Genomic DNA, 27,650 nt, shown 5'->3' with positions numbered 1-27,650 from the left:
TCCATATAAATTTTAGAATCAGCTTGTCAATATCTATAAAATCCTTCTGTCATTTCGATTAGGACTGCATTTAATCTATAGTTCAATACAGGGAGAAGTGACACCTTAACAATACCACATCTTCCACTTCATAAATATAGCATATTGCTCGTTTATTTGCATCCTCTTTCATTTATTTCATCAGTGTTTTGTAGAATTCAGTGTTCAGATCCTACACATATTTCATAAGATTTATACCTACTATTTATTTTGGGGAGTACTACTCTTAATGGTTCTTTAAAAACATTGAAATCCAATTGTTTATCGCTAGGGTGTAGAAACACAATTAATTTTTGTATAATGACCTTGTATGCAGCAACCTTGCTAAACTCATTATGAGTTTTAGGATCTTCTAGGAGCTTTTTTGTAGATTCCCTGGGTCTGCATAGATCCTCTGCAAAAATAAACAATTTATTTCTTCCTTTGCAATCTGTGTGTCTTTTACTTCTTTTTCCTGCCTTATTGCCTTGGCTCATTCAGTAAGGCGGACACCCTTGACTTGTTCCTATTCTTTTACCATTACATGTGATGTTACCTATGAATTTTTTAGAGATACCTTTTATCGGGTTGAAGTCTTCTCTTTTATTTCTAGTTGCTGAGAGTTTTTATCATAAATGGATATTGAATTTTGTTAAATGCCTTTTTTGCATATAATTTGTTAATATGGTTAATTATATAGATTGATTTTCAAATAATTAACTAGTCTGTATTATCTGGATAAACCCCACTTGGTTGTGATGTATTTTCCTTTTTATACATGCAATTTGCTGTTATCTTATTGAGGATGTTTATGACTATCCTCATAAAATATATTGAACTGTTTTTATTTCTTGTAATGTCTTTGCCTGGTTTTGGTAACATGGTAATTCTGACCCCATAAAATAAGTTGGAAAATATTCCCTCCTCTGCTATTTTCTGGAAGAGATTGTGTGAAAAGGTATTTATTTCTTAAATGTGGTAGAATTCACCAGTGAAACTCACCTTTGCCTAGAGTTTTCCTTGTTGAAAGGTATTTTACTCAGAATTTAATTTCCTTAACAGTGTAGGATGATTCAAGGTATCTATTTCTTCTTGAGTGAGATCTGTAATCTTGTGTTTGCAAAGAATTGGTTAATTTCACCAAATTTATCAAATTTATGGGCAGAAAGTTGTAATGTTTGTAGAGTCTGGATTTATTTGCATTCTTTCATTTCTGATAACAGTAATAAGTGTCTTCTCAGTCAATCAGTCTAGAGTTTTATCAATTTTGTGGATCTTTTCAAAGAACCATCTTTTGGTTTTATTGCTTTTTCTCTATTGTTTTATGTTTTCCATTTCATTGATTTCTGCTCTTTATTGATTTTTTTCTTCTTCTTCCTTTGGATTTATCTTACTCTTCCAGTTTCTTAGAGAGGAAAGCTACATTACTGATTTGAGATCTTTCTTCTTTTTGACTAGAACCATGTAAAGTTATGAGCTTTCCTCTAAGCCCTGCTTCAGGTGAATCTCAGAAAGTTGGAAATGTTGCATTTTCTTTCATTTAGTTCAAAATACTTTTTAATTTTCTTAATACTTCTGCTTTGACTCATGAATTATTTTAGAAGTGGTTTGCTTAATTCCCAAATATTTTGAGGTTTTTCAGGTAAGTTGTGAATGTGAATTTCTAGTACCGTTCTGTTATAATCTGAAACATGGTTTTATAATTTCAGTTCTTTCACATTAGTTAAGGTTTATTTTATGGCCTATAATATGATCTGTCATGGTGAATATTCTATGTGTACTCAAGGAGAATGTGTGTTCTGCTGTTGTTAGAGCATTTTATAAATGTCAATTAGGTCGAGGTCAGTGATAGTGATGTTCAGGTCATCTATACACTTAATGATTTCCTGCCTGGTTGTTCTATCAATTATTGTGAGAGGCATGTTGAAATCTCCAAATATAACTGTGGGCTTATCTATTTCTTTTTTAGAACTATCAGTTTTTGCCCCGTGTATTTTGTTGCTTTATTATGAGGTGCATATATATTTCAGATTGTTGTGTTTTGGTAAATTGATCCTTTTGTCATTGTGTAATATTCCTTTTTCTTCCTGATAATTTTCTTGTCATCATGTATACTGTGTCTAATACTAATACAGCCACTCCAGCTTTCTTTGGATTAGTGTAATTTTGAGTGATTTCGAATTGTGTCCTGAACATTTTAAATATCAGGTTGTGATCTGAGTCCTGTTAAAATCCTCTGAAGAAGGTTGGAGTTTTTGTTTCAACAGGCAATCAACTGGTTAGCTTCAGACTGAAAATTCTGTCTTGGCTTATGTGGTCAATGGCTGTAATATCAGTTCATCTTTCAAAAGCTTTGCTGCGCTGCTTTATATCTGCCCCACGCATGCACCTCTCATTGGCTAATCTGGTATTTAGTTGGGGGATTATGTAATGGTTCAGATCTCAAAGTCTTTGCTACAGTGCTCAGATTTCCTTTGCCTGTGAGGCAATCATGCATGTGCAGCTTGGAGTTGAGTTAGAACTTGTATTGGTTCATGTATAGAATTAGTAGACTGCCTAGCTTTCTCTTCTCTGAGATTTCCCCCATGTTTTTCACATCACTTGGACTTCCTTTCCCAAATCTTTGGCTAGAAAGACATGGTTTCTCTTGTAATTTTAGCGTCCCAATATACCTCACAGTTTACGTAAATGGGGTTGTTTGGGGGACAGTGAGATTAGAGAGAAAATAGAGGGAAAAAATAAACGAGATTTTGGACCACAGGGGTGCTTTCCCCGATTCCTCTGGTCAGACAGCTTGTTTTTTCTCAGGATTTTAGATTCTCATTTGGCCAGGACTGCCATCATGCAGCTCCTTGGCTGGAATCATCCTCAGAGCAGGAAAAAAGAGAGGAAAAGAGGAAATAAAATGAAACAGGAATACCCATCATACCCTTTGGCTTGCAAGGCCTTCTTGTACTCTGGCCAGAAAGATTGGGTTCCTCTCATAGATTGTGCTTGCCCAGTGCTTGGTTCCACACTGGGGCTGCTGTTGGGTTAAAGATGGGAGACAAAGGGGGGAAATGATGGTAAACGCATCCTGTAATGTTTGCTCTTTAAGTTTTGGCTCCCCTCCCGATCTGCCTCTATTGTTAACTTTTCAGAGTCCTTGAGTGATTGCTTTTTGTAACTAGAGCAGACTTTTTAGCAGTAATCAGTGGGAGAGAGAGGCTATAACTGGCTTTCTCCATGTTGGCCAGCACAGAAAGTACGAACCCCTCCATATTTTTCTTTATTCCCATGCCTTTGGCAACTTTATTTCCTTTTTTTTTCTTTTTGGTCAAAGATCTGGCAAAAAAACTGATGGAAATCATTCACGACCAAATATTGGCATGTACAGTCTTTCCTTTCTTAAATTGATCTATCGTAGCACGGCAACATTTTCCAAAGGCAAGACCCTAATGAGCAGATATAGGCGCCAAGCCATTAATCAAAATTACACCAACACCAAAGCAGTTAGCCTCCTGTGTGCATGTTATTGTTTGTGTAATTTCATTATACTTCTGGCAGTGTATACTTGTTAGTTATGTTTCTATTTTGGTTTAAGAAAATCTCTTTTATATTAGCAACATGCAAAATCAAATGTGAAATCCTTCCAGACAAATGTCAGTAGACAGGGTTTGCTCCTATAGCATTTAGAATATTTTGGGTTCTAATAAGACACATATTTCTTAGAATCTTTGTTTATTTTTGGTAAAAAGCAGTCATCAGCAAATTTTAACTTTTATGTATTTTCGTAACATATACCAATAGCCTACCAGCCTGTTTGATTATAAGCATGGAGCATGTCATTTTCGTCTTTGGCCTTAACTTATACCTTGCTTTTGACTACAACATCTTCAGTACAAGCACTTACACATGTTTTTTCCATTATATATAAACCAAAGATGCCATAGCACACAAAGTTATTTAGAAAGATCAGATGAAACCTTCTAGTTTTATAAGCTACTCCTCCAGAAACAAGCTCTGTCTCTACATCACATTTTCCATACTTGTCATATTATCATCAGCTGATTCTATATCCCCAAAGAATGCTAACGACTGATCGATAACCCAGACATGTCTGGCCGTGGCCTACACGTGCCCTGGGTAGTTCATTTATTTGCCTTGGTGGATTTGCTAGAGTAGAATTTAATCAATAGCTAATTCATTAATTCTGGTCCTCGAGAATGTAGAGACTGCACTGGCTGAAGATAGCTAGCTGGCTCTGGCTTTGATTGAAATATGACAAACACTGCAACTGACAGCTTCACTGGGTACTGTAAAGTTCGCTCCAATAAGTTCACTTATTTATTCTCCATAAATGGATAAGCTAAGAAAAGAACATAAACAAGGAAGAGCTTTTATTACATGACTGGACTGCTATTCCAAGATGCATGATTTCCAGGCATGAAGCTCAAGGGAAAGCAGAAAGAGAGAACACAAATCATGTCTCTCATTGCCTTTAATGGGATCCACGGCAGTTTTTACAGTTCCAAATCAGTTTGGGGCTGTATTATTGATGAGAAGGCTGAGGCATAATGTCTTTGTAGCATTCACAAATAATTGTTTAAATGTTTGCTTCAAGCTCCTGAATGATATGAATGATATTTTTACACACCAGCTTCCTTATGATAGCAGCACGGGGTCTGTGTCTCTAAATGAAGGTTAAACCACTATCTTCATCTAGAAAGCCCCCTAGCTTTTCAAAGTACATAGCTGGCGGTTGAGGATGGCATGACAGGTCATAGCTTGTGGAAAAAGAACTTTCCCCTTTTTGCCTCACCAAATTTGGGTGAAACTGTGAGGCCTCTATATTTTTATACTATGACATTGGATATCAGGAAATCTCTTCTATCGTTATTTTCCCTCTCTGATTTTTTTCAGTGACTGATAGCTTGAATACTGAAGTAATAATTTTACAATTAAAAACAATTTTTTTGTTTTTAATTTTGTAGCCATGTTTTATTTTTTTTGTTTGTAGCCAATTTTAATTTTTTTGTTTTTAATTTTGTAGCCATGTTTTATTTTTTTAAATGGGGAGTGTGCTGGGCTGTAGATGTAGAATGTCAGATGACTTCTTCGTCCATATTCTCAACTCCCCTTCTCGTCAGTATGGTTAACTTGAGACAGCTTTTAATTTGGACTGGAATTGTCTACTTGAGTCTTTGAAGATATGGGAAGACCTCTCAAAAGAGATCATTTAGAGTGTATTTAGAACTGATGTACACACCCAGTCAATAGTCTGATAATCATAATGGCTTTCAGGAAATAGTAGTTCTGATGGCCAATGAATTCTGATCATCAAACTCAGTGTTTGATTAGGAGACCTTACAGAATATTGAGCTTATTCTTAAGACTCTGCCAGCACTATTTCCATTTTCTCACTTCCCTCTCTTTCCCAAACTCCTTTTAACTTCTCGACTTCTTTCAGTTCCCACAGAAGCAGCTCAATCACTAAGCATTTGAGAGGCCTTTGTATGCATCTCGACAAAATCCAGTTCTTCCCCCCAATTCACTTTGGCCTTTAACTGCCGCTTTATCCCTGGCTCCCTGATCACTCATTGGTTTCTTTTATTGGTTTCATTCTAATTCCATTCATTAATTGTGGGTGTCCTCAACAGAAAGACTCCCTCTGCTACTCAAATAGTTCAAATATTCTCACAGTTTTCATCATACTGATGTCTCAAGATCTCTGTCCCAGTTTTCTCCCTAAACTCCAGTCCCATATATTCAATTGCCTATTGATTTTCTATAATGATAGGCACCCATCACTTCCATAACCTCAAGCCTTAATTCTCATCTAACCCAATTTTTCCAACATCCATTTCGGCAAAGGCACCACCGCCTTGCATATGATCGCAGACATTTAGCTTTGATTTTTTTTAATCCCCTGATTTCACTCAATATCAATTTTAGTCTGTTTTCTTTCGGAGCATCTTCTCATAGCTGTTCCTCTTCTCCATTTCCACCACTGCAACCCTAGCTCATGCTTTATCATTTATGTTGATGTACTTGTCTTAATTCAGTGAGATACAAGGAGGAAAAGCTTTACTTTTTGCCTACTACTTGCTGCCTAAACATAATATTTTGGATGTCCTTTCCCCAACTCTTGAAAAACCTTTCAGGAATACCTTATGGCCTTCACATTATTTTTTAGTTATGAGTCTCATTTTAGTCATTAAGATTCATGATCAAGTATTAAAAAGTCCGTTCTGGGAATTTCCTGGTGGTCCTGTGGTTAGGACTCCATGCTTCCACTGGAGGGGGCATCATAGGTTCGATCCCTGGTCAGGGAACTAAGATCCTGCATGCTGCACAGTGTGGCCAGAAAGAGTCTAGCAAACATCTAAAAAAAAAAAAGTCCATTCCATCTCCAGCAAAATATTAAGCTCACATGTAGTTCAAATATTCCACCATTTCACAGGCTCAGACCTGATCCCAGTTTGCCCTTCCTCCCTCCTTGCTCTTTCTTGCCTATTCCCTTTCATTCAAATGTGCCTCTTCCCAATGTTACTATTTTACTTCCATCACTGGATAGCCATCCAAGCCCTCTCTGTGGAAGGTGGCACTTTTTTGAACAATTGTGTTTTCCTCGAGAGAACCCATGAGGATCTCCCCAAAGCCAACTTCTCTCACATGAGTGTTGCCCTCTGCAACTGATCTATGGTGCCAACAGAGCAGGACACACCAAACACTCTTCCTGCTGGAGCCCCCTCCCCCAAAAACCCACCATCATGGTCAGTGTAACTTCAAGGGAGCTCAAGCCTAGCCATCTTGCAAGACATCCACCGGCTCATAGGAAATGCACTCATGTGCGCCATGCTAAAGATCGACGGTGTGGCAATCTTGTCTTACCCTATCGTTAGAGCGGCTCCAGACAACATCTGGCCATTAGAATTCTCTAACTGAGAAGCAAGCACCTTTTCTTGTGGTCATATAGGCTGCCAACCCCCATGTCAGGCTGCCCCAAACTCCTTTCTATACTTCCCTCCAGGGACAGCTGCAAATTGGGCTTAGATATTTCTGCATCTCAGGAAGTACCAACCAGGAGAAGCAAGTGCTTCCAGTTTCTCTGAGTGATGTATTTAGAAGTCCTTCCTCAGCCTTGAGAATGTTTAGGGGTGGACTGGGGGTGGATTTTAATGTCACTCTTCACTAAGTAAATCATTCCTCTTTCACTCCATGGCTCAAAAATCTACAGTGGTTTTCCAATGCACTCAAAAATGAATCCAAAGTTATTTCCATGTTCTATAAAACCCTACAGGATCTGCAGTCCCCAAACCCACACTCCCAACACCCACCCGATTCATTTTCCATCATTCTCTTGCTCAGTCCAGCTCTGTCCTACCAGATTCTTTGATTGTCCTTCAACAAGCCATGTGCACGGATGTCTCAAAACCCCTATACCTCCTGTTCCCTCCGCCTAGAAACTCCTGTTCACTTGCTTCATCCCCTCTTTCGGATTTCTGCACAGAAGAGCCAGGCCTTCTCAGACAACCAATGTAACATATTGTACACTTATGTGTTTGTTTACTGTCCCACCTTCCCCCAGCAAAATGTAAGTTTTATGAAAGAAGGAACTTTGTCTTGTTTATTTGTAAGTATAGAACAATGCTTTACATATAGGAGGTACTTAATAAATATTCATTAAAATTCAAAAACTCTCCTAGAGTTCTGTTTATTTTGGGTTGGTTTGGGTGATGGGTCAATGTTAAAAGGCAGCTTTATCCTCAGAACTCAGAGAATCTTTTTATTTGGGGGGGTGTTATTTTTTATTTTTTAAATTTTTAAAAAAATTTTATTGGAGTATAGTTGCTTTACAATGTTGTATTAGTTTCTACTGTATAGCAAAGTGAATCAGTTATATGTATACATATATCCACTCTTTTTTAGATTTCCTTCCTTTAGGTCACCACAGAGCACTGAGTAGAGTTCCCTGTGCTAAACAGTAGGTTCTCATTAGTTATCTATTTTATACATAGTAGTGTATATATGTCAATCCCAATCTCCCAATTCGTCCCCCCTCTTCCCCACCTTGGTAACCATAAGTTTGTTCTCTACATCTGTGACTCTATTTCTGCTTTGCCAATAAGTTCATCTGTATCATTTTTCCAGATTCCACACATGAACGATATTATACGATATTTGTTTTTCTGATACCAGTCAGAATGGCCATCATCAAAAAATCTACAAACAATAAATGCTGGAGAGGGCGTGAAGAAAAGGGAAACTTCCTACACCGTTGGTGGGAATGTACATTGGTACAGCCACTGTGGAGAACAGTATGGAGGTTCCTTAAAAAACTAAAAATAGAATTACCATACGACCCAGCAATCCCACTCCATATCCGGAGAAAACCATAATTCGAAAGGATGCATGCACCGCAATGTTCATTGCGGCAAAATCTTGCTGTTTGTTCCCTTTTAGAAGCAAGATACTTAACGGAGGAATTCATCATCAGTCGTCCTCAGTTTGGGGCTATAGTTTAAGTTCCTAAATAAGAGAAAACCCCATTAAAACATCTTTCATACTTAAGTTACTGCAGAAGCTCACTGATATTTCTCCCTACCCCTAGTCTCTTCTACTCTAATCTGCCAGGGTATTACTTCTAAAAGGACTTTATATTCTGCTAGTGATACCACTGCACAATCACCCTGTTTCACCATCAAATTCCTCAACATAGTATTTGAGGGACTTCATAACGTTCTTCTTAAGTTCAGACTGACCTTCCATTATTGCTGGATGTAAATCATTCGCTCGTCAAGTTGGTCCCATTACTCTTCTCCATGTGGCTAGGCAGCTTCTCCCTCTTATTTTTGCTTATATGAATCTTCCTTCTCAGAATTCTTCCCATCCTCTTATTCCAATTCAAGTCCACATCCACTTCTCCCATGAAACCTTCGTTGTTCGTCTAGACACAGTGATCTTTGTTTATGTGTTTCTGTAATACCTGTAGCCTCAACTACACACTTAAACACTTGATTTTACACTGCTGTATAATAGTTGACATGCTTCAGGTATGCATGTTTCACCTCTCCTCATACTCAAGGACACAGAGTTTTTACCTTTTGATATTTTACTGACTCCAAGTTATGCTAAATATTCTAGTGGATAATTAAACATTCAATTATTTGATTTGAGAGCAGAGAATTAATATTGTTATCATATTACATTTATTTAGTCTTATATTAAAAGTGTCCTGATCATTTTTGATAATCACAATCTGGAATAGTATTGAAGAACTTGAATGTTATATAAATGATTGATAAAAATGACCAAGCTGAATAGGATTTTTTTTTTTTTTTTTTTTTTTTGGCGGTACGCGGGCCTCTCACTGTTGTGACCTCTCCCGTTGCGGAGCACAGGCTTCGGACGCGCAGGCTCAGCGGCCATGGCTCACAGGCCCAGCCGCTCTGCGGCATGTGGGATCCTCCCAGACCGGGACACGAACCCGTGTCCCCTGCATCGGCAGGCGGACTCTCGACCACTGCGCCACCAGGGAAGCCCTGAATAGGGATTTTTAAAAGGCCTCTGTAAGCATGATCAGGGAATGTACAGCTATTTATAACAATTTAGATGGATGTCTTAAAGTAATGTGAAGATTTTTTCCTTTGGCCCAAACAAGAACATTTTGACAAAATTGTGATAAAATGTTAGAATAAAATGTAGAGCACCAAGGGAACCGTAACTGTCCATAGAAGTTTTTTCTGAACTGTATCATTTTAATATTTACCAGTAAAGGTAAGTGATAAAGAAATGATTTTCCCATAATTATTCCTTTCTTCAATGTTATTTTGTACTTCTTGAGCTGAATGTGATGATTATTGTGGTGACGGTGGCCACAGGGATATATAGCAGTAACAGAAGTAGAATAGTAAATCTACTAACAATATGACAGACTTAAAAAGAAATAGTCAATAGCTCTGACTAGACTTTCTAAACACCCAGTGAATCATGCTAAAATGTGTGTAAACATTGTGGCCTTTATTAGAAGCTCTATGAAGGTAGCTTAAATTTTATTCCTTAGTGCTCTGGAAGCTAAGTGAACTCTAACTGTCACTTTATGAACAAATCTACCCCCCAAGAAAGATCTATTTGAGGATTCATGATCATGTTTCTGCATGAGCCTACCTTTACTGATGTATTAAAACAAACAAAAAGAAACCCTTCAGTTTGTTTCCCCAATATTTCACATTAATTCCTGTGGTTTAAGAATGTTCCTTCTACTTCACTCTTAAACATCAAAACAATGAAACCATTAATCCAGTTAATAACGGTGTGCATTTCTCAGAGATGTCTTTCATTTTAAATCAACAGCCAAAAGATTTTTCAGTGTTCCTCCCATGGGTTCTAATGAGAGGTGGACAGGTGTTAAACACCCTATTCTTCTTTGATCACGTACATTAGTGTACCTGACTCAGATCCTCAACATCAAAACTGTTCTTGCTATTATTAAAAATATAGGTGGTCTCACTTCACAGTTATTCTGTGCAACACAGAGAAGTTACAATGGCATGGTTCTACATGGTGTTTTCTAGACTTTACTAGTTTGCCAGCTTTTGTGGATAAGTCCGACCTTTGAATGTCACTTAAACGTAGTCTTTCCTGTAGTTGATTATGCAATGAATACAAAAGAGGTATCTGCAAAACGTGGAATTAATTTTGAGAGTTGGATAAAGACCTTGGAATAATAATGGTGACTATACAAGTCACCTGTGAAACTGTTCTCTCATAGGTGACATTAATTTCTTATCGATAGAGTCTTATTAGTGAAAGTGTTATGTTTGTACCTCCAAGAAAAGGAAATAATTTTCTTTTTTAGCAGTCTATTAAAATGTCAAGATTTATCTTGACTGCGGCTTTTGAATGTAAATGTTTGGGCCTAATTGAATTCCTAGCATGTGATGTCACCTAGAATTCTGATAGGGTCCAGTAAAATTTGGCCTGTAAAGACATACTTCTCCTGAAACTAAAAGGTGTAGCAAGAATATTATTTTACACAGTGGCAGAAAGATGGTCCACATAAGTTATTGTGATAATTTTATTTTAAGATCTTAAAGTATAGGGACTAAACTCATATGTGCTTACTCTTCTCCAGAGTATTTACTGGAAGGTTTTATATAAAAAGCTAACCTCTAACTATTTGTGAATGGTTGTTATGGTTGAAAATTCTAGAATTCAAACAATAAAAGTAATCTTGAGTATCAGAGTTCCATCCTCTTTTTTGAAAATAATAAGAAGAAAAATAATTATGTTACATTTACCTAGTGTTTTGCAAATAACAGACTTTCCTTGCTGTGCTGAAATGCGAAAATATGTCATGTCCAAATCTCTGGGGCTTTATTAAAACTTTAACTACTTTCTTCTTATAGACTTCTTAAAAATATACTAAAGATAGTACAGGTATGTCATCTGGACTGTGTCATTCTGACAAGTAGACCTAAGTGCAGAATTAAGGTTCTGCACATTAACCTGAGAGTCGATCATTTTATTCAGGATTCACTCTTCTGTGAACAGCTTTATGTTATGATCTCACTCAGTATAGTAGATGAAATGTTAATAGACCATTGAAAATGCAGTGAAGTTTTGGCGCCATGTTATGCCTTCATTGTATACCAAACCACCCAAAACAGTATATTTATATGTTTAGAAAAAACCGTGGCTCAATTTTTAAAACTCAAACATCTTCAAGAACATAATAATATAAAGGAGTTTGTTATGGGAATCTCTAATTCCACTATTTCTGACCACAAAACATATTTGATCATGGCATATAAAGAACTATTGCAGAATTAACTCTGTTTCTATGAGTCAAAAAATTAAGATAAAGTGTATTTGGAGGGAGCTTATCAATTTTATCAATTGATAAAATTGATAAATGTTATGTATCAATAAATAAATTCATTGATAAATTTTATCAGTTGATAACTGATAAAAAGATTTTATCAATTTGGTCATGTACTTTGGCTATAAGTAACAAAACAACCAACAGTAGAAGCTCAAGTAAGTAGCTCTAGAGGTAGATTGTTGTTGGTGTTGGTTCAGTTATAACAAATACCGCAGAGGCGTCTTTGTGATTCTTATGGTCTTTCCCAAATGGTTGCCAGAAGAATGAGGTGATTGCCAAAGTTCCAGACATCATGTTTAGCAGAAAGAAAGAAAAGGGGAAAAGGCGACAGCCACATCAAGGAAGCCAAAATTTCCTAGGGACCTTTATTAGAATCGCACCATCTTTTGGTTGCATCTGTTTGAGCAGCTATGGGTCACGTGGCTAGTCCTAGCTGCGGGAAGAAAGGCAAAGGAGAAGGGGATTATAAGTAGGGATTAGGTCTGACACATATTCTAATTTCCATCCTATTTACTAAGTCAAATTATTTGTGTCTTGTTTTTACTTATCAACCAAACTTTCTGTTGATTTTCTGACTAGCCGCAAACAATGACAGTTGCTTTTTGCCTCTGCAATTTAAAGTGGGGACCACCGGACTCATGTCATGTGTTATTCTCCCAAAAGCTTAAATGGTTTTGATTGATTCTCAAAACATAGTCTATGGTAGTAGCATATATCAGAATATATATTAGGATATGTATTCTTTTGCTCCAGCTTTTTCATTAGGAAGTTGTTGATGAAATAGACCAAACTGGAAGGCAGATGAGACTGATAACAGCAATGTTAAATGTTGTCTTTTCAGAAGTACTGATTCTTCTGTCCATTGCAGATCCCTTCAGATTGATTGGATGTCTCCAGGGAAGCCAAATGGCATCATTCTGGGTTATGATCTCTTACGGAAAACATGGCGTTCATGCCTTAAAACCCAGAAGTCAGTGAAGGACCACAGTCATGAACTCTGCAGAGCAGTGAAGTGTCAAAAACCTGAAACTATCTGTGGACCCAGGTGCTACTCCCCTGAGGCTAAGGTATATCTTTTCAAACTAGTCAGTGAAATATGTCTTTCTCACTAAACACTCCAAGTGAAATCACTTGCTTTTTTTTTTTAACATATATAATTTTATTTCTCAAGTATACTTCAAGAAAGCTGGGGAAAAAAGAAATTACTATTCAACATAATAAATTAAAACTGTGACTTAATTTTTTAAAGATTATCTGCTATGTCTATGATAAATGGTATTGCTATCAAGTGACCTCCAGAAAAGTGAGAGGATACTTTTAACATTTTACATTTGTGTCTGAGGAAATCACTTGCTTCTTAAACCATGATTTATCATGATCAAGATTTCCACCTATCAAGAAGACCCCATGGAAAAGGAAGGATGCTTATACAAATCCTATCTTCCTGATGAGCATTTTAGCCTTCTCATTTTTCATCACCTTCGCAGGAAAATGAGTTTATTGAAATGATAAGGAACCTCCCGAATTTGTTTGATTGAGTGAGTTGAATTTTCTTTACAACAAATCCATTCAGCTACAAGTGGGTGTTTGTTTACATGACACTGATGAGTAACTGTGATTGGGACCTTTCATGGTTTGACTGAAATATTTTTAAATTATGGCCATTAGCCGATTAGTGTTCATATTAGTTGCAGTTTAAGAATCAGATCAATAATACAGCCAGACAGAGGGGTTTGTAAATGGTTTTTATTGATAAATGATGTAGAAAATCCTTAGTTTGAAGATAGGATTTCACATAATGAAATAATGTTCCTATTTGTCAACAACATCACATGTAATGACTAAAGCTACGACTAAATTCAAAAGATTCACTGCAAAAGGACATAGTAATTATGAAAGTGAGTTGTTGAAGCAATATGGATCAAAATACAAATTATTATGGGGCTTCCCTGGTGGCGCAGTGGTTGAGAGTCCGCCTGCCGATGCAGGGGACACGGGTTCGTGCCCCGGTCCGGGAAGATCCCACATGAAAAAAAAAAAAAAAAAGATTATCCCTCCAGAAAAATGAAAACAATATTTAAAAACAATTATTATGGCTGACACTGGCTAAGCAGTTGCTATCATCTAAGAAATGTCATAAAGCTAGTAGTTACTAACTGTACTTTTTTTTGACACTTAGGCTCCAGAATTGTTATTATGCCTGTTTTATGTCATTTTAAGGCATTAAATGTGTGCCATCTGACGAGCACACTTTCATAAAATGAAATGAAATTTAGGATTTCTGAGCAGAAAAAAATTGCTAGAATAAATTTTCCCATTAAAATTCTCCAGGAGAAAAAAAAAAAACTTTGATGCATTAAACAAAGTCATTTTGACTTTAAGGATTAAGGACACACACGGGTATTGTCAGCGAAAGATGAAGTCAATTAAAATCTCAAGAAGAAAAAGGTTGTTTGTAAATTTTGTTTGGGGTTAACTATGAATATATATTTCCTGGGTGAGAGGCTGGAGAGACGTAGAAAATAGACTTACTGTGAGTCTAAGAGTCTTTTGGCTAAATCACTACAGGAGCATCTGTAATAGTTATACAAGCTTCCCCGTGTGATTACAGCCATGGGTGTCAAACCCCAGTGAGTATCACACCTGGAGGGCTTGTTAAAACACACACAGCAGGTCCCACCCTCAGAAGAAGTCTGGGGTAGAGCAGGAGAATTTGCATTTCTAACATGTTGCTAGGTGATGCCTCTACATCTGGTCCAGGGACCACACTTTGAGAATCACTAGATTAGAGAATTACTTTTGGAAAACAGAGAGCAAGGAACAGGCTGCCTATCTGAATATTAGCTACACACTTACCAGCTCAAGTTATTAAAATTGTTTTCTGAGACAACGAACTTGAAGACTGAATTCGAAGATTAAGAAATACTCTGTTGGGCTTCCCTGGTGGCACAGTGGTTGAGAGTCCGCCTGCCGATGCAGGGGACACGGGTTCGTGCCCCGGTCCGGGAAGATCCCACATGCCGCGGAGCGGCTGGGCACGTGAGCCATGGCCGCCGAGCCTGCGCGTCCGGAGCCTGTGCTCCGCAACGGGAGAGACCACACAGTGAGAGGTCCGTGAACCGCAAAAAAAAGAAAAGAAATACTCTGTTCAGGAGGAGACCTCTCAAGAGAAATAATCTCCTGAAAATGTCCCCTTTGGGGACCCATCGATGATCTAAACCAGAGTTGGTTAGAAGAAAGGCACAAGTTTCACGTGACTGAAAGAGCTTGAGAATGGCACTGACACTGAAAGTATGGAAGGGAACCAGTCCTAATGACCCATCACTAAATAAATGCTTGAAAATTTGAAAGGATGATAAGTCCTAGCGAATCTTGCTGAAGGAAAAGCCTGGATGTTCTTCGATGTCCAGAAACTCACTATACGTGAATGGGACTTGAATAAGTTCTTTAAGATTGTACAACAAAGGGCAAGATTTTAGGTCACTGTCATAAAACAAGAGGAAGGTGTGTATTGCTTTACCCTGAAAGCAAAAATGACCAGCATTCCTAAATCCCACATAAACACAAAGAGAAGAGTTTTTGCTTAACTCTTTTAAAATGGGGCATAATTTGAAATTTTACTTATCACATAGAATCTGTCATCAAAGCAAGGAGCCATGCAATTTAGCCTTGGAATTAGACTGATTGTGGACCCTCATTGCTAATAACCTGACACAGCAAAGCCAATTTATTGCAGTTCGTTTACCAGGGCTACCTGAGGAAACATAGAAGACTTCTGCCCAGTTTCTTTGCTCTTGGGTCACTTTTGAGAAATGAATGAAGTACTAAGCTAGTCTTCAGACTTAGAGATTCCATATTTTACTGCCCTTGTATTAAGCATGAATCAAATGTCGGTGCAGGTTGGAAGTAGCAATGAGCAAAAAAGTAGAAGAGAAGCACCTCTTAAACAGTGGTCGATTTTGTCTGCCACGGGAAGCATCTATCGAATTAATGCAACTTATGCCGAGTATATGTTCTGAGGCTACATCTCAGCACTGTTCCGTGTTTCATTTGTTCTAGATACAGAGTGTCAGTCTCTCAGACCTCAAGTGAGCATGCAAAATAATTATTTGATTGCTGAAGCACATAATTTCTTCCACAGCTCCTGGAGAAAACACTGTTAAAAGGGCTTTTCAAAATTAATTTCCATATAAATTTCCTTTTCTATACATATACACACACACACACACACACACACACATATATAAATGTTGGACACTGTTGAGATTGCCTTGTCTGAAGATTGGGTTCATAAATAAGTGATCATATAAATTAGTGTAAGGAAAATGCAATGTATTAAAAAAAAGATCAATGAGAGACAGGTTTCCACAGATGCAATGTTTTTAAATTAAACAATCATTAAAATAAAAACATATATATGAAGGAAATTGTTCATTTACAATTCTAAATCATCTTCTCATTGGAAGCACTGACATTCAAAAGATAATTCATATTTATAGAGTATTATAATAGAGCACAAAGCATGGTTGAAGGCTAAAAGAAGCTACATTGTATCAAATAGCATTGGTAGAATTTGAATGATACAGAGAAAATGTACTTTTTAAACCTTTAAATTTTTATCAGAAATATGCTACATTTGGTCTCAGATCAAGTCCTTATTAAATAATGACTGTATCACATAAGATATGGTGGTACAATACTCTTAATAAAACTATTTCTTTATACCTGATTCTCAAATTTCAGGTGTGTTGTAATGGAGTTCTCTACGACACCCAGCCTGGACACCGCTGTTGTGAAGAGAAGTACATCGCATTTGTTTTGAACTCAACTGGAGTTTGTTGTGGTGGCCGAATACGAGAGGGACAACCGAATCATCAGTGCTGCTCAGGGTATTACGTTAGGATTCTACCAGGTGAGGATCATTTCCAGTAGTACTCGGTAATCTTGGGAACCAGAAAAAACAAACATGTGACTTGTGTCAGTGAACTATTTGAAGCACCTCCCCACCAAAGATTAAACCACTAACACGTAGCCAATGGCCGGCTTTAGGTATCATTTCTTCTCTCCACTTTTTTGAAATATAAGCAAGACTAGGTACAAACTGGAGAGGGAATAGAGACTCATTATATGTATTACATAAAGAAATATATCTGGAGAGCTGGATAATTCCCTTTTTTGTGACTTTATTTTATCCACATGGCTGAGTATTCCACCATAAACTCTGTGAATTGCTTCGTGTTCCACTCCATGACGCTGTTCTCCATTTTCTCCATTTCTGTTCTGAAGGATGTACGCATTGTTCCTAGTGGGATCATAACCAGAGATTCCATTTATCTGAGGCCCCCTAGTTGCTCTAGGTCTGGCAGGGGAGGGAGGGATGTAGCAAAGAGTAGCAATCAGGAATTTTTCCCTCCTCACCTTCTTTTCTTTCTGTCTTATCAGCCAACCGAATAAGCCATTTTCCAAATTCAACTACACAAAACAATGTCCAGTGAATATAACTGAAAATAAAGATAACAACAATTGGCATTTATAAGACAACAAGTTCCTGGCACGCTCTGTATTCAAGGCTTTACATATGATATGATACCTTATATTTTTTTCACAACTGTAGGAGACTGGTATTTTACCTTAAGTTTACAAATAAGGAAAGAGGTTCAGAGAGAATCAGTAACATGCCCAGATCCACATAGATGGGAGTAGAAGAGCTGAAATGCAAATCTGTGTGTCTTTCCAAAATCCATGCTCTTTGGAGCAGTCTACTTAATAGGTGTTAACATAATTATTAAACAACTATTCCAGACTTCTAAAAGCTTCATTACTGTTACTGTCAGTTACTATTTATTCTAGAAAAGCCATTGAGAATACAGATGTTTTTTTTCCTAGTACCTAAGTTTAATGCCTATTTCTTCTTTAAAAGCACAGAAAATAGACATGGGAGAAAGAGAAGAAAGCTAAATGTTTGGATGCCCAATGCTTTGAGATATCTAGTTTAACATGAAATTTATGCCAAACATGTAGTAAATTCAGGTATTGTTCAGTGTACCTTGTGTTTGGTACAAATATATCCATCCAAGATATCTGTGTCGAGAAATTGTCTCACCCAGTATATCCTTTACAAAACACTGGAGCAAACAGGGAAGGTGAAATGATTAAATACTATGCAGGTTTATTCAAGGCAGAGATCTTCTATTCTTCATAATTTGTCCTTAAAATTAATAGAAAACTCTGCCCTTGTAAAAGTACAGTTATTTCTGATTCTTATGCAAAAATACTTTCATAATTAACTCTTAATCAACTGGATTTTCCAAGTAAGAAAATACAACGGTGACAGAAACAAAGATTTTGCAGAAAAGCCTTAACTTCGTTATACTACAAATCATAGTGTTAGGCAATGAATTAAACACTGTCAAATGCTTTACTCTCTCAAAATAATTTACACTTTGCGAGTTTTCAACTATATTTCACATCTTCCCTCCTTGCAAAAAAATCTGCCTTGAAAATTCTAACTATAGAGGTGAGATGGAAATCTTCTGTTGTTCCGTCCTTCCCATTCTTCAGACCAATAGGTCATATTAGGCTTTTCTCTAAGTCTAGCATAGAACTAAACGATTGCGTTTTCATCTCCAAGTCACATTAAAATTTTTGGTAAGTTATGATTTGCCATGAACTGTCCCAACTCTGAAAAATATCCACTATGCCTTAAAACTGATGAAAAACACTTGGTTGCATATGTCATGGCTGTGAACACCTAGGATCTTTACCTGTCACCTTTCTCAATCCTAGCACAAAGTGTCAGATCTCCAACAAAGAAATCAATCTACTCTTGTTCTATTTCCAGATGAAATTCAACTTTTTTTTCCCCCAAAACTGAAATAAGTCATGGAAGCTCAAAGGTCGTTTATTGATACTATACAAAACTTTTTAATAAGTAATTTTTAAAACAAGAGTTTTTAAAACCTCCATGATCTGTATATTGACACATGCTCATTCAGACCTCAAGCATTTTATTTTTTATTATGTATTTTTTATTTATTTATTTAGTTAGTTATTTTTGCATCTTTATTGGAGTATAATTGGTTTACAATGGTGTGTTAGTTTCTGCTTTATAACAAAGTGAATCAGTTATACATATACCTATGTTCCCATATCTCTTCCCTCTTGCATCTCCCTCCCTCCCACCCTTCCTATCCCACCCCTCTAGGAGGTCACAAAGCACCGAGCTGATCTCCCTGTGCTATGCAGCTGCTTCCCACTAGCTATCTACCTTATGTTTGGTAGTGTATATATGTCCATGCCACTCTCTCACTTTGTCACAGCTTACCCTTCCCCCTCCCCATATCCTCAAGTCCATTCTCTAGTAGGTCTGTGTCTTTATTCCTGTCTTACCCCTAGGTTCTTCATGACATTTTTTTTCCTTAAATTCCATATATATGTGTTAGCATACGGTATTTGTCTTTCTCTTTCTGACTTACTTCACTCTGTATGACAGACTCTAGGTCCATCCACCTCATTACAAATAGCTCAATTTCGTTTCTTTTTATGACTGAGTAATATTCCATTGTATATATGTGCCACATCTTCTTTATGCATTCATCGGATGATGGACACTTAGGTTGTTTCCATCTCCAGGCTATTGTAAATAGAGCTGCAATGAACATTTTGGTACATGACTCTTTTTGAATTATGTTTTTCTCAGAGTTGGGTCTTCATTGCTGTGCACGTGCTTTCTCTAGTTGTGGAGAGCGGGATCCACTCTTCATTGCGGTGGCTTCTCTTGTTGCAGAGCAGAGGCTCTAGGCACGCAGGCTTCAGTAGTTGTGACTCACGGGCTTAGTTGCTCCATGACATGTGGGATCTTCCCGGACCAGGGATCGAACCCGTGTTCCCTGCGTTGGCAGGCGGATTCTTAACCACTGTGCCACAAGGGAAGCCCTCAGACCTCAAGCATTTTAATATCTACCAATCTGTTGAGCATGGCCCTCATTTGGGTCTTTTAAGTGGTTAATTTTTCACAGGATTAGAATGCCTACCTTGATGTCAAAAGGAGAAAATGCAATCTTGCTGGATAATCAAAGAATCTCAATATATCAGTACCGAAAAGAAGAGATTATATTGGGACCTCTGTTTTCAGCCAATGGTCTTTATTAACTGGTTTAACACTGTTTACATTAAGAAAGAAAGCATATTGACCCCAAACCATCTTATATTTCAATGTAATTAAAATTCAGTCAGTAGTCTGCCAGTTCAAGGCTGAGACAGGTATAGGCATTTTGATATTTCTAGACAGGTCTGAAATATTGGTGAATAATATTTACTTCATTTTGTTGGATAATATTGACTTCATTTTTTCTCACAACTTTCCTCCATAGAACCCCTATAACAAAGAACAGCAGAGGAAAGAATGCTCTTTCCAGTCCCCTTTTTTTTTAAATGTGCTAATGACCTCAAGCTAAATGTTAATGCGGGTCATTCTTTGATAAGAATAACAATTAACTGTTAAGACTGCATGGTAGCTTTTAGAGAGAAAACATTTTCAAGCCTGTCGTGAGATAGATTCATTTTGAGAGGTTAATGAGAAGGTGACTGATCCTTGTATCTTATGTCTAATAGCCCTTTTTTGAGCGGGGGGAAATCAGTTTTACTTCTCATTGATATAATCCACACCTCTTGTTATGAAGCCTTCTGTCAATAACTGAATAACATTCTGAGGGATTCCAGAAAATATGACTAAAATATCCAATCGATATTTGTTATACTCAAAAGTGGAGGGTTTTTTCTTTAAAAAGGGTTGGTTTTCCCCAGTATAGGTGTGTACACTGTTCCTCTAAGCCCACCATTGTCCTAAGTGATGTTTAATTAACTGTTGCTGCCCCTGGACCTTGTGACACATTATGTTAAAGAAAGTTTGCCAACAAGGGACACTGAGTTCTTTAGCCGTAAAGATTTAAGAAATGGGAACTACATTGCAGACCAGACAGAAGAAACCTCTCACCCAGAGAAATGTAACAAACACAGCAACTGCACTGTTCACAGTAAGATCATTTCTCCATTTCTCTAGGTACCTCATGTAAGTAGAATCATATAATATTGGTCCTTTTATGACTGGCTTATTTCACTTAACATAATGTTTCCAAGGCTCATACATGTTGTAGCATGTGTCAGAACTTCCTTCCTATTTCAGGTTGAATAATATTCCATTTGTGTGTATATACAACGTTTTGTTTATCTGTTCATCTGTTGATGGATATTCGGGTTGTTTCCACCTTTTGGCTATTGTGAATAAGGCTGCTATGAGCATTGGTGTACAATTATCCGTTCGAGTCCTTGCTTTCAATTTTTTTGGCTATATACCCAGAAGTGGAATTCCTATATCATATGGTAATTCTATGTTTAATTTTTTGAGGAACCGCCATAGTGTTTTCCACAGCAGCTGCACCAACAGCAATGCACTGGGTTTGAATTTCTCCACTTTCTTGCTAACTCTTGTTATTTTTTGTTTTGTTTTTTATAATAATCATAACTGGGTGTGAAGTGGTATCTCATTGTGGTTTTGATACACATTTCCCTAATAATTAATAATATTGAGCTTATTTGTGCTTATTGGTCATGTTCTTTAGAGAAATGTTCATATGTATGCTTTGCCCATTTTTTAATTGGATTGTTTGTGTTTGTGTTATTGAGTTGTAGAAGTTCTTTATATAGTCTGGATATTAATCCATTTTTAAATATGTGATTTGCAAATATTTTCTCCTGTGGCTCACAGCTTTAATCAGTTGATAGTGTCTTTAGATGCACAACACATTTTAATTTTGATAAAGTCCAAATCATCTATTTTTCTTATTGTTGCCTGTGCTTCTGGTGTCATATTCAAGAAATCATTGCCAAATTCAATGTCATTAAAATTTTCTCCTATGTTTTCTTCTAAAAAATTTATAGTTTCAGCTTTTATATTTAGGTCTTGGATCTATTTTTATTTAAATTTTGTATATGGTATAAGGTATGGGTTCAACTTCATTCTTTCCATTTGGATATCCAGTTTTTCCAAAAAATTTGGTCCTTTCCCTATTGAATGGTCTTGACATCCTTGTTGAAAATCATTTGATTATACACCAAAGGTTTTATTTCTGACTCTCTGTTCTATTCCATTGGTCTATATGTCTGTCTTCATACTAGGATCACACTGTTTTGATTCCTGTAGCTTTATAATAAGTTTTTCTTTTTTTAACCTCTTTATTGGAGTAGAATTTCTTTACAATGGTGTGTTAGTTTCTGCTTTATAACAAAGTGAATCAGCTATACATATACCTATATCCCCATATCTCCTCCCTCTTGCATCTCCCTCCCACCCTCCCTATCCCACCCCTCTAGGTGGTCACAAAGTACTGAGCTGATCTCCCTGTGCTATGCAGCTGCTTCCCACTAGCTATCTATTTTACATTTGGTAGTATATATAAGTCCATATAATAAGTTTTGAAATTAGGAAGTGTGAGACCTCCAACTTTGTTCTTTTTTGAGATTGTTTTGCTAGTTGAGGTACCTGGAGATTCCATTTGAATACTAGGATGGATTTTTCTGTTTCTGCAAGAAGTATTGTTGGAATTTTGATAGCAATTGCATTGAATCTCTATGAGGCAGGAGATAGATGGGCCCCAGGCTGAACAGTTTCTCCCCTGTGGACAGAAACTCTATAATAGCAGAAACTCCATAAAAGCAGGATGGAGAAGGCTGGGCCCCACCCAGAAAAGATATAAAAGACCACATATTCCTCATTCTTGAAGTCAAGGAGACCTCCCCAACTACACATGTGCAGAAAGGCTCCTTGGAGGTCAAAAGAAGGGGGAGCCACCCCATAGTAAGTGATGTCAACTACCCATAGGCCTCTTCATTAGAATCCATCTTGACTAGGAGATGCTCACGCACACGTGAGAGGACCCCGAGATAAACCATATATGGACTCAGAACCAGGCAAAGCAAGATGAGTGGCCAAAGGAAGCCTGGAAGAAATGCCCCATAAAAGTGATTCCAACTACCATGAGGATGAGACTCTCTCTCTCTCTCTGAGCCCTCCCATGTGTCTATCCACACATACTGTACTCTTTTTCCTCCTAATAAAGCCTTTACTTGCTTCACTACTTTCCGTCTCTATGTGGAAATTCATTTTGACACAGCTGACGGACCAGGGCCTTGTCACTGGCCACTGGTCTAGTGGCTAGGATTCAGTGCTCTCACTGCTGTTGACCAACCTCAGTCTCTGGCCAGGAACTGAAATCCTGCTTCAAGCTGCTGAGTAGTATTGACATCTTAACAATATTAAGTCTTCTAATCCTTGAATATGGAATGCTCTTCTATTTATTTGACTCTTCTTTAATTTCTTTCAGCAGTTTGTAGTTTTCACTGTACATTTTCTTCACCTCCTTGATTAAGTTTATTCCTAAGTATTTTTACACTATTGTAAATGGAATTGTTTTTAAATTTCCTTTTCTGATTTTTCATTTTTGTTTTTTATAGTGTATGAAAACACAAGTGATTTTTGTATGTTGATTTTGTATCCTGCAACTCTGCTGAATTCTCTTATTAGTTCAAATGGTGTTTTGGGTGTGGAATCTTTAGGGTTTTATACACATGAAGTTATATTGTCTGTGAACAGAGATAATTTTACTACTTCCTTTTCAATATGGATGCCTTTTATTTCTTTTTCTTGCCAAATTTCTCTGGTTATACTTTCAATATTATGTTGAGTAGAAGTGGTTAAAGTTAGCATCCTTGTCTTCTTCCTGATCTTAGAAAAAGAGCTTTCTTGAGTATAACATTGAGTATAATGTTAGTTGTGGGTTTTTCTCATATGCTCTTTATTATGTTGAGGTATTTTCTTCTACTTCCAGTTTGTTAAATGTTTTTATAATAGAAAAGTGTTGAATTTTGTCAAATGCTTTCTCTGCACCGGTTGAGACAACCATGTGTTTTCCTTCATTCATTCTGTTAATGTGGTGTATTACATTGATTGATTTTTGTATGTTGAATTATCCTTGCATTCCAGGAATAAATCCCACTTGGTTATGTTTCCCACTTGGTATCATTTTAATGTGCTAATGAATTGAATTCAGTTTGTTAGTATTTTGTTGAGAATTTTTGCATCAATATTTATAAGAGATATTGGTCTGTTGTTTGCTTTCCTTGATGTGTCTGGTTTTGTTATCACGCTCATATATTTGTTATTCTGGCCTCATATATTGACTTAATAAGTATTTCTTCCTCTTCAGTTTTTTGAAAGAATTTGAGGAGGATTGATGTTAACTTTTCTTTAAATGTTTGATAAAATTCACCAGTGAAGCCGTCTGGTCCAGGACTTTTCTTTGCTAGGAGGTTTTGATTAGTGATTCAATTCTGTTACTAGTCATAGGTCTATTCAGATTTTCTATGTCTTCATGATTTAGTCTTGGTAGGTTATAGTAATTTGTCCATTTCACCTAGTGGGATGGGTTTTTGCCCAATGAATTTTGGATAAGAAAGACCTCAGGGATAACTGCTAAGAGTTCTTGCCCTACTTTTGTACTCTTTCTATATCTATCTGTAGTTAAATATTGTCCCATATTTTAAATATCATTTTGGTTAGCAGTTTATCTGGTTTTACTAACCAAGTTTTGGCATATCCTGTCTTCACAAGAGGATGAGCTAATTGACAGAGATCAGGGAGTCCAGGACTATAAATCGCTGAGGCAATCCTAAATTCTTCAGGGAACTTGTGCCTTTTCCTAAGAAGGTTTGGCAAGTCATTAACTAGATTATGTAAATCTTATCTGGACAGTGGTTTAAAGCTATAAAACCTGCCAGGTTGGCCATCATATTCACATACCTCATAAGATTTAATGAAGGGATAGTGTCCAGGGAGAAAGATATGTTTAAGAAGGGGCAGTGGAGGAAATAGAAGAGGGTCTCTTGAAGGTGTAAGAAGAAGAAGAGTAGTAAGGCAATGGGAGGAGGTGGTCAAGGTTCCAGGGGCAAGGAAGGCGTTGGTCATGAGATAGACAGGAAAGATGATGTTTGATTTTTACATCTTCCAGGTTCTTATTAGTCCTTTCTAAGATATCCTTAATAAAAACAATTAAAATTTTTTTGTCTTTTAGAAGGCACTTCATACAAAAAAAAATGACTACTGATATTTAGAATATTTGAACCCTTTGATCCCAAGGCACTAGGCAAAAATTATTCTATTCTTGTCTCAAGTTTCTCAGAATATCATATAAAGGGGAAATGTGGGTGGAACTCCATCAGTGAAATGCAGTGTCTGCCATAGCTCAGCAAAATACTAGTATGCAGATATGAATATAGTATTTTTACCTCCTTTCATTTAATTAAGCTTTCCATTGGAAATCTTTAGTTTGGTTAAAGAAATGTAGTTTGGTTAAAGAAATTATAATCAAAAGCAATACAGATTTATCAAGAATTGATTTCTGAGTCCATCCCACTTTCCAAAAATATATATATACATATATATATACTGAATAGATAGAAAAGTAATTGTAGACAAACTTTTTTTGTTGCCTCTAAGTTGGCATAGACCCATGTTTATACACGTGTTTATACAACTTCAATGCAAACATTTTGAAGCGGTATTGAGATTTTGCAACTCCAGTATGACGATACCCTGTCAACCAGTTGGCATCTGCAAGATCATTGTGATAAAATTTAGTCGTGAGTCAAAGCATATTTTTTTAACTCATGCAATGATGGTTATTGTGCTAAATTGACAGGTGAAGTATGCTGTCCAGATGAACAGCACAATCGGGTTTCCACTGGCCTCGGCGACTCCTGCTGTGGCAGACTGCCATACTCCACCTCCGGAAACCAGATTTGCTGTGCTGGGAGGCTCCATGATGGCCATGACCAGCAGTGCTGTGGTGGACAGATTGTGAGCAAAGATTTCGAGTGCTGTGGGGGAGAGGAACAGGGTGTGGTGTACAGTCGCCTTCCAGGTAAGGGAGCCTCATCTACCTTTCAGTAGAGGGAGAATCTCAGAAACAGAGACATTGAGAAATTTGCCCTAGATATAAAACACATAAGTAATGAAAGCTCACGTTAATTACATCTAATGTGGCAAATAGCTACACATTGTCTAACAAAGAAAAATGTAACCTCACTTTTTTTATGTGCATGTGATGCGTTTCATAAAAGCAGACCAAAACTCTTTCTTCTTGAAAAGTGTCATGTCCACCAAAAAGCAAACAAACACACACATCAATGCATTGGTTCTGGACCAAGAGAATAATTCATAGCAATACTGAGAGTATACAAATTATTATTGATGATGTTGTGCCATAATTCTTTTACTCCTTTATTTTTCTATAGCTATTAAATTAGCATTAATAGCAATCATTATCATTAAATGAGTACTTACTATCTAGGAGGTACTATGCCCAATGTTTTATACATTATTCCCTCAATTAATCTGTACAAGATAGGTACTATTGTTATTCACATATTTAAAATGAGGAAGCTGAGGCACAGAGATTAGACACATGCTCAAGATCACACAGTCAGATCTAGATTTGGGGGTGCCAAAATTTATAAAATTTGGGAGATGCTTTTTAAGAAAATAAAACCAAATGATGAAGACAAGATAAAATATAAATATTTATTTATAAGGGGAAAAGAAATGACAAGAATTATACATGTAGAAGGATAAACCTGGCAGATTCCACTAACATAAAAATAGTATATTTGGATTATATAATTTCTGACATCCCTCTGTATTTTTTTCCCTGACATGTTTAACTGACACCCTTGGTCACCTCTTCATACAGCCATGGCTTTGTACTATAATTATCTGTAGAGAGAATAGAAAGATAATTCATTCTTTCCTGTCACATAGTTAATCAAAAATTTGTTTAATTATTTAAAGTTTAGAAAAGTGACTTTACACTTCACAACTCATTATTGTAATATTATGGAAATGTAGGTTATTTTCAATTTTAGAGAAATACCTACAAAGGGTTTTTTAAGATTTTAGGGCATTTTAAGTTTTCTTGTCTTAAGGTGATTTGCAGTGACTTGTCTTAAATATTTGTTGAATTGACAGCATCATTACCAGTTTTCATGGATATCCTTATTGTAGGACTGAATTTAAGTTGTATTTTATCATAGATGCCACTATTTTATCTACAAATCAGTAAGAAGTCTAGATTTTTCCAATATAAGTTACTTCTTTTCATAATTTATCAAAGTAATCATATTGCTTATGCATTGCTTCAATCCTAGATCCATCATTTTCTTTTAATAGTTTCCTACTTTGAGTATGATTTGAAATTTATTTTGTTACAATTCTCTTCTTGATGTCAGAATATTTCAGTTGATTTCATTTTTCATTTTTACAGCTTTTATTTCATATTATATTAATTTTTCTAACTGATCTTTTTCTTTAAACCTTCCCTTTATATGCATACAAATTGAGTCTATAATTTCTCACATTCCTTATCTTTCCAAATTGCAGTGAAAATGACATATTTAAGCCTTAACAACTTTTTTATGAAAGTGGCTGAAATCATATAAATTTAGCTACTGAACCCAAACTAAATATTCCCCAGACTCAACTTCCCCTTAGTTTGAGTCCATAAATGTCCATGGTTACCCTAATCTCAATCAATATGAGGCCATGTATGACAGAGGACAAGTTAAAAGGGCAAGAGATAGTGGCCATAACAAATTGTAGTTAAATATTATACATTCACAAATTTTATAAAAATATATCTATGCTTGCCTTGGAAGG

At 36.6% G+C, this 27,650-nt stretch overlaps 1 protein-coding gene across 1 annotated transcript in view; it reads left to right on the top strand.

Annotated features, from left to right (window-relative positions):
• The window catches only part of USH2A (usherin), a 737,336-nt gene that overhangs the window by 500,358 nt on the left and 209,328 nt on the right, over window positions 1-27,650 (top strand). The window contains exons 38-40 of the mRNA XM_060127145.1: window positions 12,753-12,951; window positions 16,628-16,796; window positions 25,639-25,860. Of these exons, the coding sequence (XP_059983128.1) occupies window positions 12,753-12,951; window positions 16,628-16,796; window positions 25,639-25,860 (590 nt within the window). The remainder of the gene's footprint in view (window positions 1-12,752; window positions 12,952-16,627; window positions 16,797-25,638; window positions 25,861-27,650) is intronic.

The sequence above is a fragment of the Lagenorhynchus albirostris genome, chromosome 2, assembly GCF_949774975.1.
Source record: "Lagenorhynchus albirostris chromosome 2, mLagAlb1.1, whole genome shotgun sequence".
NCBI classification, from domain to species: Eukaryota; Metazoa; Chordata; class Mammalia; order Artiodactyla; family Delphinidae; genus Lagenorhynchus; species Lagenorhynchus albirostris.
Note: the sequence above shows the minus strand (reverse complement) of the source record. Positions and strands in the feature narration are given on the sequence as shown.